The 16583-nt window shown below is 37.2% G+C and overlaps 2 protein-coding genes across 3 annotated transcripts; one reads left to right on the forward strand and one right to left on the reverse strand.

Moving 5' to 3' along the window:
• Positions 1 to 1182: 1182 nt before the first annotated feature.
• On the forward strand, positions 1183 to 4472 carry LOC103327539 (alpha/beta-Hydrolases superfamily protein). The gene is given in 6 exon segments (XM_008229871.2): positions 1183 to 1693; positions 2337 to 2557; positions 2682 to 2715; positions 2811 to 2900; positions 2903 to 3570; positions 3958 to 4472. Coding segments are annotated over 6 exon segments (1626 nt in total). The 5' UTR covers positions 1183 to 1338; the 3' UTR covers positions 4216 to 4472.
• Positions 4473 to 6706: 2234 nt separating this feature from the next.
• Positions 6707 to 13516, reverse strand: LOC103327538 (ATPase 10, plasma membrane-type). Of its 2 annotated transcripts, none has more exons than XM_008229870.3 (22): positions 13253 to 13516; positions 12593 to 12675; positions 12392 to 12511; positions 12158 to 12256; positions 11927 to 12064; positions 11705 to 11839; positions 11387 to 11566; positions 11076 to 11282; positions 10754 to 10873; positions 10500 to 10619; positions 10296 to 10418; positions 9977 to 10081; positions 9650 to 9794; positions 9348 to 9515; positions 8912 to 9150; positions 8658 to 8690; positions 8490 to 8571; positions 8242 to 8402; positions 7949 to 8119; positions 7651 to 7833; positions 7370 to 7533; positions 6707 to 7272 (listed from the first exon to the last, which is right to left on the reverse strand). In XM_008229870.3, the coding sequence occupies exons 2-22, from the start codon at positions 12656 to 12658 to the stop codon at positions 7176 to 7178; spliced, it is 2856 nt and encodes a 951-aa protein (XP_008228092.2). In that variant the 5' UTR covers positions 12659 to 12675; positions 13253 to 13516; the 3' UTR covers positions 6707 to 7175. The 2 variants fall into 2 exon arrangements, with proteins under 2 accessions (XP_008228092.2, XP_088907506.1); XM_089051380.1 differs by having other exon boundaries at positions 11387 to 11562; positions 11701 to 11839; positions 13253 to 13491.
• Between the last annotated feature and the right edge of the window lie 3067 nt (positions 13517 to 16583).

A 16583-nucleotide genomic window follows, 5' to 3' on the forward strand; every position in this document is an offset into this window, starting at 1 on the left:
TCAAAACCCAAGTTCTTGTTTTGATGCTAATGGGATTCAAATGGATCCAGAATTGAGTAAAAGAAAACATTTCAAGTCACAATCCAAATGCCTGCACATCACGTTTTTTTGAAAAAATAATATTCTTTTTTGGGATAAGAATGTTACGTAGAAGAGACAACAATTAACAAAAGGATGAAGCCCATACAACTATTAACAAGAAAGAAGAAGAAGACAAGTTGCACTTACACACCATCTTCATATAGATAGCTTTTCTATGTAGAGCTTTTTTCGTTTTAAAAGCCACAATGGGAAGGGTATGGCCATATAATGGCTATATATCTCCTTAGAGATGATGAGAGAGATAGAGAGAAAGCCTATAAATCCATAACTGATGTAGAACAAATGGCTGAATGAATTGAAAAAGAATTGGAGCGAAGAAAGGAAAAAGGATGCAACATGAATTTACAGATTTGGTGTTTGAGCTCCGATTAGGTCACATAATACCTTTCCGAAAAGGAAACAACGCCACAAGTCCAACTCATTGTTTTTGCTTCTGAGATTGTGTGGGCTTCCAAAAAGGCATTTAAAGATTGTAATCAATTTACAGACTTTTCGTTTATTTTTTGTTACTTTCAATAACTCCCCATTGTAATCCAATGAGTAAGAATGATGTATTTAGACAGCCGTCATGTACATGAGAAAGATTTCTCACACACACACACACACTATCACAATGTCATGAGAATTCGAATTTAAGACCACTAGATTACAAATCAAAACCTTTTTTTTTTTTTTTTTTCTTCCAATAGACGAGATCTTATTGGCAAAATTATATTGCTTTTAAAATTGAAGGTTACAATAGTTAAAGAATGATCAAAATATGTCATTTGATAAATTCCCGAGAGAAAAGAAAGGGTGCGTGCGTGTATATCTGCTGCTTTGTATTATTGGGCATGTAGCTCTTCTTTATATGTACAACATTTGAGACATAATGATGATTACAAATGCGACCTTGAGACATAATGATGATTACAAATGCGACCTTATTTCGAGTTTAACGACAAATTTGTTTATATGCAACTCTCCAAACCAAAAAAACAAATCCACAAACAGAGACACTTGCAGAAACAAATTAAAAGCTGCCAAACCAAAAGCATTTGCACTCTGCTCCAGCTACCTATGCATACGTAACATCCTTTACCCATTTTTGCTTTCCTCCCCTTTCCAGAACAAAATCTTTTGTTTTTGTTTTTCTTTTATTTATGAAATTATAAATACCCCATTCATTATTTCTCTCTTCCAACTTCAAAATCATTTAAAGTCTCAGACTTTTCCATAAAAACCAATTCAACTGCAATGGATAACCACCGCCATTTTGGAGTTGATCATGATGGTGATGATATTGACGGTGATGATGAGTTTAGGTACCTGATCGTACGGCCAGAGAAGGGAGGACTCAGGGACTTGTTTAGGTACTCGGTGTTGCAAAATGTAGACAGTGGGGTTCGGTTTCTTGAGGGCTCAGACGAAGAAGTGGTGGGTAGAGTGGCAGGGGATCACAGATGGGTCATAGTGGTGTCCATAATTGCCCGGAAAATCATAGGCCTTTTTGGGAAGCCTCTGGAGTGGACTGGCTACCTTGTTGACTTCATCCTCAACCTCTTGTCTCTCAATGGAGGCCTCTTTGGCTTGCTCATAACTCTGCTTTATGGTAAACTCAGACACTGATCACATTTATTATTATTATTATTGCTACCCATTTGCTAATTTCTTCATTTTGTATTATGTTTGTGAGTTTTAATTCTCTATTTGTATATATCATTATGTTGTTGCCAGTGCACCCCACGTCCTAGGTTCAATTCCCCCTCCCCAATAGCGCTTGTATCAGAAAATCATGATGTTGCCCCTGTAAATTTGTTTGTGTTTAGGCCTCTTTTGGGTTGTTATTTAACTTTTACTTGGGAGATTAACTCATAGATGCATAATTACAAGAATTAAAATTACAGAATGAAAACATTGGAAACCATTTTCACTAACTAATGTGTTTGCTTAACTTGCTTGCTTTCTCTTCGTAGTGAATGGAATTTCTTGTTTACTAAGGGACAAAAACATATATAGGCAAACACAAAACGTAAGGCTTTTTGGAAATTCTTTGCACATATCTTTTGTTTAGAATTTGTGCCTACCTGTATTGTATATGCCTTCATTCTATGGACAAAGGGTCTTGTGTACAAAATTTGCAAATTTATGACCTTTTTGGGTTTTTCTTAATAAAAGGAATGTACTGCAAACTGTTAATTCTCAATTAATCCTAGTAGTATAATTGCTTACTGTAATGGTGATTGGGGAAGCAGGAAAAGTCGTGGTGCCACAGAGGGGCACAGAGACTTTCATAAGTACAATTGGACATTTTGATGGGCGGATAGACCTCTACAAGGGTGAAAACTTAGCAGAAACAAGCCTAAAAGCTGAACTGGGTAACAACAGGGCTCTCATGGATCTCTGTATGATGGCTGCCAAGTTAGCATATGAGAATGCACAAGTCGTTAGATATATCGTGGTTGACCATTGGAAGGCAAGCTATTCTTGTTCTCTTCTCTCTTTGTTTTTTGGCTATGTTTTAACCATATGAGGGGTTCAATATACTTTCAGTTGATCATTATAAATACTAATTAGTTTAATTTTGACAATGAAAGCAGATGCATTTTGTGAAATTCTACAATTGCTGGAATGGTAAGAAGTGCATTTTAAACATGACTTTCGGTCATTAAACTTACTTTTTGAGTCCAATTGATGTTTGTTCTCCTTTATTGTATGGTGCTTGATAGATTTCCAAAAGCAGATGTCCACCCAAGTGTTCATGCTTTGTGACAAGCCTAAAGATGCAAATTTGATACTGATCAGCTTCAGGGGAACAGAACTTTTGATGCCGATGATTGGAGTGCCGATTTTGACTACTCTTGGTATGAAGTTCCCAAATTGGGGAAAGTACACATGGGATTCTTAGAAGCCTTAGGCTTGGGGAATAGAACTAATGCTGTAACCTTCTACAATCAACTCATAGAGATGCAGAAAGAATTCACCTCTGCAAATTGTGTTGATGTTAGCCAAAGATCTTCAGAAGGTTCCAAAGCATCATCCTCAAACATTGATTCTCACATGAAACAAGGTGGAGGTGATCGGTTTAGCAAGAAGATAGTTCCACCAGACATGGGGGAGAAGTCTGCATACTATGCTGTGAGAAGAAAGCTGAAGAGCTTACTTGAGGAGCACAAAAATGCAAAATTCGTAGTTACCGGGCATAGCCTAGGTGGGGCACTTGCCGTACTGTTCCCATCAGTGCTGGTGTTGCATGAGGAGATGGAGCTGATGCAAAGGTTGCTGGGTGTGTACACATTTGGGCAGCCCCGGGTAGGTAATAGGAAACTGGGGAGGTACATGGAAGCCCATTTGAATTCTCCGGTCCCAAAGTACTTCAGGGTTGTCTACTGCAATGATCTTGTGCCCAGGTTGCCTTACGACGACAAAACCTTCTTGTATAAGCATTTTGGGGTGTGCCTTTACTATGACAGCCAATTCAATGAACAAGTATGTATTCAAGCCTTTGCTTATACAGTTTGTTTAATTTTAGTACTATTGATTGTCCTCATATTCAATCCTGTCCACCGAATGCTCTGTAAACTAGTCGCCCGAATAATAAGAAATTTGCAGCATTCTATCCTGCATTTCCTTGTTGATATGAAATGTCACTACGGACACATGCAACATGGTTATTAAGATTAATGGCGCAATAGAAAGTTACTGTTTGATTTAAATTGGTTCATTGGGGACATATTGGTATGAGGGAATGTACGTTCATTGTGGGGCTGATGTCTTTCAAGGCCTGAAATGAACCCTTTAGCTAACTTTCTTCAAGTTTCATCTTCTTCTTTTACTGAATTATTGTTTTCTTGTTTGACATATGCATCTTTCAAGAGAATGGAGGAGGAACCAAACAGAAATTACTTTGGAATAAGATATCTGATACCAGAATATCTGAATGCTGTTTGGGAGCTGATAAGAGGTTTAACAATGGGCTACACGTATGGGCCAGAGTATAGAGAGGGTTGGTTCTCCATTTTGCTAAGGATTATAGGACTGGTGGCTCCTGGTGTCTCTGCACATTGCCCTACAAATTACGTCGATTCGGTGAGGCTGGGAAAGGAGCGCATTGTTCAGATGTCTTCTTTTTAAGAAGCTTTTCTTGCAGATGATGATAATATGGCTTTTAGTCATATGATAAATATAGCTCTGGCTTTAGCGTACAAGTAATGTACATTGTGAAGTTCTTTTTTACGGTCAAATTCCTTGTCACTAATAAAAAAAATGGACCTAATAATTCCTTACCCACAATTTAGGTGTATTCTCATTCCTAAACTGTAGGGATTATTGATGAATATATTTTAGGTGCCTTGAAGAACAAGTACCCTAAGTTTATCTTCCTCTCTTAATCATGCATGAAAAAGAGGTTGAAACACTATAAGTACAAAAACTTCTATTTATGTTATATGCAAAGATAACCACGTAAGAGTAAATATATATATATATATAGTGGTGATTTCCCCACTCCATTTTCTCCTATTTTATCCACTTATATTCCTTTTTTATAACTAAAAAAGGAGTGTAAGTGGATAAAATAGGAGTGGAGAAATCATTGCCCTGTATATATAGGTATTGGCAAAATATGGACTATGTTCGAAAATCACTAGGCGGTAAGTGGGCGGCATGTAGGGGCCTAGCCCTAGAGGAATAAGTGGGCGGCATGCAGGGCCTAGCCCTAGATGAGTAATCGGGGCCTAAGCGTTTCTTTGTTTAGTAATTATTTTATATTATAAATTATAAATTATAAATTTATACCAAAATTAATAAAAGGGTTGAAATACCATAAAGAGAACCTTGTTGAAATACCAGCCCATAAGTGAAACACAGCGTTTCACTAACCCTATCTTCATCTTTTTTTGGACGAACCCTATCCTCGCTTATCTCTCATCTCTCTGCCTCCATCACCTCCCATCATCTCTCCTCTTTCTCTGCCTCCATAATCGCCTCTTGCGCGCGTTTGAAATAAGATGAGCCCAATAGCAGCTACAAAGAAAAGAAGAAAACCTCTGACGAGTAGAGAAGAAGCCGTAGTTGCCACTGGTTGGGTTGAGAACAGTAGAGAAGCAGCCACCCAACCTGCCTAACTCCCTGCCGCCTACCCCTAACGATTGGGGTGAAATCGCGGCAGTGTCCTCCCGCCTCGGCCGATTTTTCGAAAACTGAATAGGAACCCCATGTGATGTGTTGGGAATATAAGCAGAGGATTGTGAGGAAAATAACAAAGTTCTTTCATCAAACCAAACATAATTATTCAAATAAAACTAACTTTCTGGATCATGCTAATTAATCCCTTTAAATAAATTACAAGTGTTTTAGAAATAATTCCAGTCAAAATCACAATGTATGCAACTGTCATTAACTTGAAAACAAACGTAATTATCCTTTTTTTTTTCTTTTTTTTTTTCTTTTTTTCTGGTTGGTTAAGAATGTATAACGTTATGTAGACAGTAGATACAACAATCTCCAAGAAGCAAAACACCTAACACTTGCACCTAATAACTAGCTCTTGATCTCTCTCTTCTTAGCCTTGAAAGAGGTTAGAGGTCTTGAGTTCGAAAGAGGTTAGAGGTCTTAAGTTTGAATTCGCAATTTTCATTGAAGCCAAGCTATAAAAAGGGGTATTTGGGGCATGAAGGTAATTTCAAGCTCTAATATCTAGACTAAATGTGACACCATGATCAAAACCCACCTGAAAAACACACATACATAGAAGCAGAACACTTGCATCCTGCAGCATGCTGCTAAATGCAAACTGCAGCTTTGCCATGCTAGTGGTGGATGCACATGTAACAGCCTTTGCCATCTTTGCTTTTCTCTTCTCTCTCTTTTTTCCCTTTTCCTTACAAATGTATAAAAACCCCATTCATTTCTCTCTTCGTGAATCTAACGTCAAAATTCTCACAAAACAATCCAATGGCCACTAACTCCCAAGAGAACCAAAGCCATGGACTTTCTGACGATGATGATGATGAGTTCAGCTACCTTATGTTTAGGCCACAGAAGGGAGGGCTTGGGACTTGTCCCATAATCTTTCTTTAAAATTTCATCTTCTTCAAGTACTGAATTTTCTTCTTCTTTTCTTTGACATATGCATACTTGAAGAGATTGGAGGATCAGCCAAACAACAATTACTTTGGATTGAGATACTTGATGCCAAAATATCTGACTGCTGTTCGGGAGCTGATAAGAAGTTTAACAATAGGCTACACATATGAACCAAAGTTTAAAGAGGGATGGCTCTCCATTTTGGTAAGGATGACAGGACTTGTGTTTCCGTGAAGCTTGGAAAGGGGCACACGCTAATCATTCAGATGTCCTCTTCCTAAATTATGTTTCCTTCAAATAATGCTAGATTTCTGTTATTAAGTCATGAGGTCAAGTGATTTGAATGCCTTCAGCCTTGGATCATCATTTGATAATATGGCATTGCATTTGTGGTCCAAGAGTGTTTTATATTGGTTTTGGTTGAACACTGATTTTGTTGTTGAAAAGAATGTGGAAAGGCAGATCTATCTACTCATTGAAGAATTTGAATAGATTCACCAACAGATAAATTTAGATGCTGTCTGTGGATTGTCCAAAGTTAAAGAAAAATACTAGAATATTTTCATTCATGTTCAATCTTTGACATGGTACCAAAAAAAGGACCAACAATCTTCACTGGAGTGGCTACAAAATTCAATGTGTATTTCTCTTATGCAAGAGCAAACCATACATGTCATACCAAAAAAACACCAAAAGGGAGAAAAATTCCCCTGTTTGAGGTGGTTTATTAGTTTGAAGTTTCCTAATTATTACACAAAAACAGTTGGTCCTCTTGTACATATGAAAAATTGCAAGAAATAAATACTAGGAAAATGCATTCCTTACTTTTAGCTCCCAAAGAATTGACAAGCATTACATAGATCACCTATTTCCATCCCCAGAAACTCTTGTAAGTTGTAACCAAAGGTCAATTTCTTTTGCAGATGCCCAACATCAATCATGTGAGCAACTGCTGATGAGTTTCTTTTCACCGGAAAATTGAATGATACTATTTCCATGTATTGGCTTCAGACAGTATGGGCTGATTGAATAACACTCAAGTCCAGATTCTTGAGCCTCACTACAGATTCTACATGTCCTCTCAGAGTGTGTATCTCTCCCAGCCTGTGAAATTAATGTGGCATTTAACCAAGTACATATTAGCAAGATGGGATGAAATCCAACCTGTAAAAATGCAACAGAAAATGGTAGTTTGTATTACCTGGCTATTTCAGCACGCCGCCTGGCCTGTTCTGCGATCAAAGAAGATCGCTTGCCGGTCTTATTGATCTCCATGTCTGCCAACCCTTGTAAACTTCTCTGAGAAAGTACCCACTTGGCTGCCCTATCTTCCTTCCCATAATCTTTCTTAGAAGTGAAAGCCGTCTGTTAAAGATAAAAAGTACATAAAAATCAGAAGTTGCCATTTCAAGCTAAGGCTTGTTCCTCATAGAAACAAGTGATGGCAGCAAATTTTAATGAAACTTAGAACATTGCACAAACCTTCCTGTCAAACAATAGATTCCAGGCATCTCCACTCAAGCCGTAGCGAATTGCAAATTTGATGATATCCAGGGGAATGTAGAAAATCAAACTGTACAACCATATGACACCAGCCCATCCCCATCCAATGCCACTGATATAAGCAAAGCTGATCTTTGCATATACAGCAATCAAAGTAGCCACCTAAACAAGAGAGAATTATTATTATTTTTTTTAAATAAATGAAAATGTAATTCAGCTTTGGTTTTGTTATCGAGTTTAATGCATATATTTAAGAGTTGGTTTGCATAAGTCATACCAATTGAGCCAGCACAAATGCGCACATCAAGAGAGTTCCAGGCCTCTCAAGAAATGACCATCCCTGGCTTCTTGTAACAAATATGAGAGCCTGGCTAATGATGCTAACTTGCAGATATATAGCAGAAGAAATTTCCTCGCTGCTGGATAATTCTCTTACATGGAAGGTGGTCTGCAGCCATATAAAATCAATAAGCACTGTAGAAGTAAACCAAGCTAATGTATCTTCTGCTGTTCATGTTGCAGAGGGTCTCAGAAAACAAAGTCAAGAAGCAACATTTCTGTGTTTCGTACCTCAAAGAAGTCGGTGCCGACTACAACCCAGTAAAATAATACAGTTACCAAAGCAAGATATGTGCCAATAACAATGCCAGTTGCAAATATCTCATTAAGCTTCCAACTGTCAGGCTTTGGAGAGGGTTTTACACGATCCTGGGAAATCGTCATGATGGTTCCTGCATTTAAAATAATGCACAGTCATGTACTCCTTTTCGATAATCAAGAAGAAGAAATAGTAAAGCTAGAGCTAGTTGAAATATTACCATCATTGAGTATTGCTATAATCAGAACCATGAAAGGTGGGAAGTCATATTCCCATATCAACGCAAGAAGCACGAAACCAAGCTGCAACACGATTGAGTTTAACATTATGAAAAGTTGAAACCTAATAATATTACTTGAATATTGAGATGATAAGAATATAAGCTTACCACTATCCTTATGGTTATAGAGACAGCATATATCTGTGTATGCAAGTAGGCTAGTCAGTTTTACCATCAAACCAATGTAGAAACGTAGAATAAAATTACAAATACAAACAAAAAATGCAAGTAAAAATCCTATATAGTAGAAATTGCAGAAAAGGCAAAGTAAGCACTGCTTTACGATTTTACTGCCCTCTACCTGGTATTCTACTGATACAAATGTACCATTATTTGAATGCAGGGAAAAGATTACTACTCACTGTATAATTCTTCATTCTTTGGAATATAGCTCTACTGGTCAGAACAGCACTGACAATCACACTTAAGCCAGGCTCAGTTAAGACTATGTCAGAAGCACTTCTTGCAGCATCTGTGGCATCTGCCACTGCTATACCAATGTCTGCTTTCTTTAAAGCAGGAGCATCGTTAACACCATCTCCGGTCATTCCAACCACATGCTTCTTTTCTTGTAAAATTTTTACGATTTCGTACTTGTGTTCTGAAAGTTAAAGCAGTGATAAGGCAGGTGAGTGATCCAGAGATGGAAATACGTATGAAACAAATATGTGCTACAAATGTTTCATGCACGCACACCCTACCAAACAGTAACCTTTCATATTTTCAAGCCTCTCAAGAATTAGGGAGCCTTAGGGAGAGAATTTACGTATTTCGTGAAACAGGTGTTCGATTATTTACCAGGGAAGACTCCAGCAAAGCCATCAGCCTTCTCAATCAACTCATCCACTGGAAGAGCTTCGTGTTCTTCTTTGTCACGGTCACGGCCCAACAATGAAGAGGAAGGGTACATGTTTGTTCCCATCCCAAGTCGTCGCCCTGTCTCCTTTGCAATTGCCAACTGATCACCTAATGTGAGATCAAGCATTCAAGAATAAGTGTCTATCTTTGACATTTATGCTAAACGATTTACAGTTTTAATCAAGAAACAAAGATGATATTCACATTTTTTTATGTAAGGCCAAGATGATACATGTATGTACCTGTAATCATCTTCACACAGACTCCAAGGTTAAGTGCTCTTCGAATGGTCTCAGCACTATCATGCCTTGGAGGATCAAACAAGGGCAACAACCCACAAAACGTCCAAGGACCTCCGGGGCTTTCTTTAGTTTTTTCTGGAACTTCCTGGCAGTACCATAACATGGGAGTTGAAGTATGTCAGAAATTTCATCTGGTGCTGAAAAACTGTTGTGACCTAAATTTTAGATTTCCATCTTCTAACTGATAATTTAAACTCTTCCTTTTTTTAAAGTTCATTACAACTCTCACACCAGCACTAAAAGGATTAGAGCATAGCTATGGCATACCTGATAAGCAACTCCAAGAGACCTCAATCCCCTTTCAGCAAATTTGTCAATAATGTTATGCACTCTTCCAGCAATCTCATCTTTCTCGGGGCATAGATCTAGAATCTGATTTCAGGATGAGAATGGAAAAGAAAAAACAAAAGAAAAATAATTCAGGTTTTGGCATTGCAAGAACAAAAGAATTTCTCATACACCGTTAGTTCTCATAAGTGATCAGCTATTGCTTCTAAAGTGTAAACTTAATTGTGTTGTTCACTACGTTTCTGTTTGCAGGGGATCAAAGAATTTTAAGGTACTTGTCCTCTGAATATATCAGTACCTGTTCTGGAGCTCCTTTGCTGGCCCGATACCACTTACCATCAGCATCAATGTATGTAATTGCAGTACGCTTGTCCACTGGATTGAAAGGTAGAAAATGCACTTCTGTGATGTTTGCTCTTGCCTATAGATGAAAGAATATTTTTATGCATAAGTAACCAGCACAGAATAGAAAAAAAACAAAACAGCAGGACTGTATCCCTACCTCCTTCGGATCAGCAAGCATATTGACAATGGCTGCATCAATAGCATCCTGATTCTCTAGTCTTGCTGCTCTGGCTGCAAACAAGATAACCGCATCCTTGTCTATGTCTTTGTTGAAAACCTGCACAGATGCATATGTTTTATGTTATTCAGCCAAACCATATGGCCAAAACATGATATATCAATGACACTTAATATTAACTTTTGCTTCCATGGCTTGAAATTAAGAAATTCTCATGGAGTCAGCTTTCATACCTCGACTAGATTTCGATCAACAGTGAGGCGATTAAGGGTGAGAGTTCCAGTTTTGTCACTGCAGAGGACATCCATTCCCGCCATTTCTTCAATTGCTGTCATCCTTTTTGTAATGGCACCCTGAATTAAAGAAAAAACAAAGGTATGCAAACATTTTCAGTCTGAATATGTGGGATTGATGCTATATTGTTTGCAGAACAAAGCACAAAATTGGAGGCTTTTTCTTCCACTGAATATCCAAAGTACCCCTTTTAATATGTGGAAGCATAAATATTTTTTGACTTCCAAAATGTTATGTGACTTAAACTATAAAGAGATGCACCTGTTGAGAGAGTCTATGAGAACCAATTGCAAGTGTCACAGATAACACTGTTGGCATAGCAATCGGTATTCCTCCAATTAAGAGAACAAGAAGATTGTTGATCCCATCCCTGTAAGAGCGGTGCTGTATGGGGAACATGACAATGATTTCAAGAATCATTCCCACAGCTATAGAGCAAATGCAGAAGTTCCCAATCGCAGTAAGGACCTGCAGAAAACCGCGTCACTGATGTCACCTCATGATTTCAAACTTATGAACTATGTCACTGTGAGAATTTAACATGAGGAGGAGCATGTTAGGCACTCAATTACCTGCTGGAAATGTCCAACAACCTCTGTGGAGTCAACTAAATGTGCTGCTTTTCCGAAAAAGGAGTGAACCCCAGTTGCTATCACTACAGCTTCAATCTCTCCCTGCTTACATGTTGAACCAGAAAACACTTCATCTCCTGTCCTCTTGGTGACAGGTAGAGACTCTCCTGTAAGAGCTGACTGCAGGAACAAATTCCACAAAACATTACTTCATTCTGTGGATCTTATCACTAAGCCTACAAACAGGTCACCCGGAGAAGGTGACAGCTATATAACTGCTTATAGTTAGACAACAAAGTTGGCTTTTCAAACACTTGCCTGGTCAATTTTTAAAGGGTCTCCTTCAAGTAGGCGAGCATCAGCTGGAATGATATCCCCAAGCTTTATGCTGATTATATCTCCTGGTACCAAAATAGCTGCATCTTGCTCTTGCCAGCGCCCATCTCTGAGAACCTGCATGAAAGAAATGTGAGCTAATCTGCTATTATGGGCATAAAGGTGACATCCTCTGTGCCAAATGCATCAACCAAAGGGGCATACCCTTGTCTTCGGAGCCAAACGAGCCATAAGAGCCGATGCAGCATTCCCTGCATTGTTCTCCTCTATGAAACTAATTGTTGAATTGATTATTAACAGGATAATAATCCCCACAAAGTCCTGCCAGTCAGGACCCTCGCCCTGAAATATCATTTCATCACAGAATAAAGTTATAAACCAGAATTTACATTGCCCTGAAATGTAAATGAATACTTAGTGTAAGACTCTACTTACTCCACCATTAGCAAGGACAAGTGCCATCACTGCTGCAGCTTCCATAACCCATGACAAGGGGTTCCACATGAAACTAAGAAACTTCAAAAATTTGTTCTCCTGCATTGAAATTAATGAGGGGGCTTTTAATAGCAATTACTCTGTCAATCTAGCCTTAAGCTGATATTGACTATTCTACTTGCCTTAAACACTAAAACTGAACTTATAAACATATTTAGGAACCATGGTGCTTACCGTCTTCTCTTCAAGCTTGTTAAAGCCAAAAATCTTCAATCTGGCTTCAGCATCTTCGGATGTAAGTCCTTGCGGTGACGTTCTCAGTTGTTCGAAAACTTCTTCCAATGGTAAGCGTTCCTGTTATATTCGAAGTGTCTTAAAATGCTATTGTAGGGAATGAATTCCAAAATGTGGTTGTCGTAATGCAACTAAACCTACCAAATCGACACCTTCTCTATTGAAATTCTCAGGATCCAACAGTGGTTTATCTAGATCTTCAGCCATGATTCAAGCTTCAAATCCTGTGATTAAGAGAATCAAACGTGCATTGCAACATTAGGCAGGCATCAGTGCCACAAGTAAGTAGGCAGAACTGACAGCATGATTTGGAAAGAGAAAATCGGCAAACATAGTGTCCTTGATTTTTTGAATTATGGTGAAGGATAGGCCTTAGGGTCAAATCTCACCAAGAACAAAAAGGAAAAGCAATCACTGCATTCCCTAAAGGTATGCATCAGAATCAGAACCAATTCAAACTAGTCTTAATCTTAACATTAGTAACAGAATAAAAGAAAGCTCAATGTCTTTGTTATGTCTAAAATTCCCTGAGATCAATGCCATTTGAGTAGATCATTATGTCAACAGTTTGAGCACAGAACTGAATCTATATTCAACTTCTGCATCACCTCCACAAACTTAAAAGAATTCCACATTAACTTCATTGCATAACAATTGGCTCTAATTAAGACCAAACATTACCAATAAGAACTAATCCCATCTGCCCAAATCATCAATTAGCATCATGCACACAACCAACATAAAGAATCAAAAATATAAATGCAACCCAGAATAGAATTTGAACTTGAGAATTGCACTTACTGAAGATTGAATCAAACTTGGAAGTTTGGGAAGTGCCCAAGAACTTGGGAGAGTTGGGATTGGCAGCAGAAGAAGGATGAGGTTTAGCTCTCCTCCTCTGGCTTTGGTGAAGACTGCAGAGGAGTGAACAAGTAGTAGGATGTATAAAGAGTGATTAGTGTTCCCACTTGTATCTAATTGATTTGGTAGCTGACCGTTGGTTGAGCGAAAAGCAGATGATGATCTGCGATTAGCATCTTGTCTTAATTTGGGTCTTGCCATTTTATACATGTTCTTGTCCTTCTCGATTGAATATTGATTGCGATTTGGTTGACGAAACAAAGGAGGGTGTGTGTGTGTGTGTGTCTGTGAGAGAGAGAGAGAGAGAGAGCGAGAGACGAAACTCAAGAACTGGGTAGGAAGAGCCGTTGGCTTTAACTACCTTTCAAAACTTACCCTTCCAACCTAACGGTCTCTCCCTCCAAATTCTGAAGCCCATAAAAAGAAATATGGAAAAAAAAAAACACAAATACTTTGTTGGGTCTTTTGCAGCCACCGGTAACGTGCTGACCAGTTACAGCTTGCAACATATGTGGCCTGCGCGAATTGGTCTTGCGCGAGATAGCGACATGACATAGCAAATACTAGATCCGCCAGAAAAATGTGTTTCTGTCAAACAGTAAGGATTGAGCAACGTGTGGTTTGAATTTTGGGCCATCGAGTAGATGATGTAGAATAAATGTTTTTAACTACTCGAGTCAAGAGCTATAAATTCTCGCAAATAAGTTTTAAGTGCTGCTAAACGAACTTTAAAATTAACTGAGTACACCATAGTACCAAACTATTTATTGAATTACTAATTTACCATAATATAAAATGACCAAAAAAAATATATTGAATTATGAAACAAATGTAATTTTAACAAGTACACCCTATTCTAAAAAAATAAAAGGTACACTCTACTCACCATATTCAACCAAATTGAACTTTTTTTTTTGAGTTTGTTTGTTAACCTCAATAATAATAATAATAATAAATGAATGATTAGGGAAGGACCAACCATCAAGCCAAGCTGGATTAACAAATGTGTCTAGAGATGGGTAAGTTAAAGAATGGATCTTGTACTATGAGACAACCATACAAGTAATATGATTAAAAATAATAATGTAAAGGTGGAGCCAAGATCAATAGATACCATTTAATTGAAGGTACTAAATAAACATTGGATAGGCAAATCTTGTGATCAAGCACATCACTGTATCACTGATTTTGGCTTCATCATCTGTTATGTCCGATTCTTCAATAGCCTTTAGAACAAGTTGTTTTTCCAATTTCCTCATCTTCAGGACTCCATCATTCTGCACCAATGCATGCAAAAAGCAAATTTGAGTGTGTATATATATATATACACACACACAAACAAAGCTGTTCTAGGTTTTTATAATGGTGTATTAGGATGTAATGGGGGTATTTTTGGTAGTTAAATAGGGTAAACTTAGTTAATTTTATATTTTGATTTAAGAGTAATGCTACATTTACCACATTTGTATCCCACAATTCTATACCACATGATGTGGCACGTCCATATTATATGCCACATCAATTAAATCAAAGAAGTGTATTTTAATTAAGGCAATTAGAAAAACAAATACGGGAATAAATCATAAAAGAAAAGAAAATATTAAATCATTTTAATTAATGTGGTTGTCCACCTCAGCTGCCACATAAGATGGTATAAAGAAGTGGTATACAAATGTGGTAAGAATAACATTATTCTTGATTTAAATATTATGGTGTACTTAGATCATAGACTGTACTCAGTTAATTTTAGAGTTCGTTTAGTAGCATCCTAAGTTTTTTATTATTAAAATTAGATAGTTAAGTGGTCTTTAATTTTATTTGTATAGTAATTTTCTCACAATTTGTCAAAGAATGGAGAATTAGAACCTGAGACCACTGGTATGCAAATTAAGGGTTAATCGTTTTATTAGTTCCTGAGCTTAGACCCGATTTGCATTTGAGTCCCTCAATTTCCAAATGGTTCCCATGGTAACTTTAGTTTCGTTAGGACAAATAGTCAAGCCGTCAATTTTGTTAACTTTTCTGTTAAATGGAGGGGCAAAATGATATTTTTGTATCAAAATTGATTAAAATATGAATAAAAAATTAAAAAAAACTAAAAAACTAAAATTAAACTCTCTCTCTCCCCCCTCTATCCCGATTTCTACTCCTCCCAAACTTGATTTTTTTTGTTGTTGGTTTTTTATATGATTTTCTTTTATTGTTATTTTAAAGATATGATTTTTTTTTCTTTTTTTTAAAAATATAAAAATACAATTTTGCCCCTACATTAAGCATAAAAAGTTAACAGAATTGACGACATGACCATTTGTCCTAATGAAAGTGAAGTTAAAGGACCACGGGAACTATTTTGAAAATTAAGAGACTCAAATACAAATCGGGTCTAAGTTCAAGAACTAATAAAATGATTAACCCGTAAATTAAAACTATTTTTATTGGACTAAACCTTGTTAACTTTTTACTGCAACTTTGAAACAACTATTCACCAAAATATTATTGGATGGGGCAAAAATGGACAGTTAGACACCAGCCTCCGTTGTGCAAAAGGAAATATACTTTTGAAGGCCCTGCATAGACTTTCCAACCATGCTTAGCTATCATTAATTCCTAAAATAAGAAACCCACCTTCATACAGGAAAAGAGGACAGTTGGGAGGACTTTTTCCTCACCTACCATCTCTCATCTTGATGACACCTAGTATTGATTGTTAGTCTAAACTCTAAAGTAATAAATTATTGCATTAGGGTTATGCATGATCATTGACCACCTGTGTTATTAGGTGTGTTCCAACTTCCAATTTGTTTTTGGACTCTGTTTTATCATGCCATTGATGGAGGCTTTCATGTTTTGTTAGGTTCAGACATTATCCAATCTATCATCAACAAGCAAACACACTATTTGTCGTTCTCTTCTGTGTGGCACTGGCATGCACAAAAGAAAAAACCCAATTGAATGCCTTCCCCCGACCATCTGATGTATTTGTTGTTAATCATTTCCATTCACATATTGTTTTTAGCCAATAATTAATGTATTCTATACCTATGCTGCATATGCATAATATTCTTTTGTTCCACCTGAAAAGAGCATTTAAAACTTGCATGTGACCATTTCATCTTCACCTAAAAAAATAAATAAAAACCAGAGTGTTACGAACACACGTGACCAGATTCACTTTCTCTATCATACACAAAAACTTCTCCTCTTTTCTTATTCTCCTCTTTACTAACTTCAAAAAAAATGACATAACATGTGGTTATTCAGGATTTTATCT

The sequence above is a fragment of the Prunus mume genome, linkage group LG4, assembly GCF_029339155.1.
Source record: "Prunus mume cultivar Tortuosa linkage group LG4, ASM2933915v1, whole genome shotgun sequence".
NCBI classification, from domain to species: Eukaryota; Viridiplantae; Streptophyta; class Magnoliopsida; order Rosales; family Rosaceae; genus Prunus; species Prunus mume.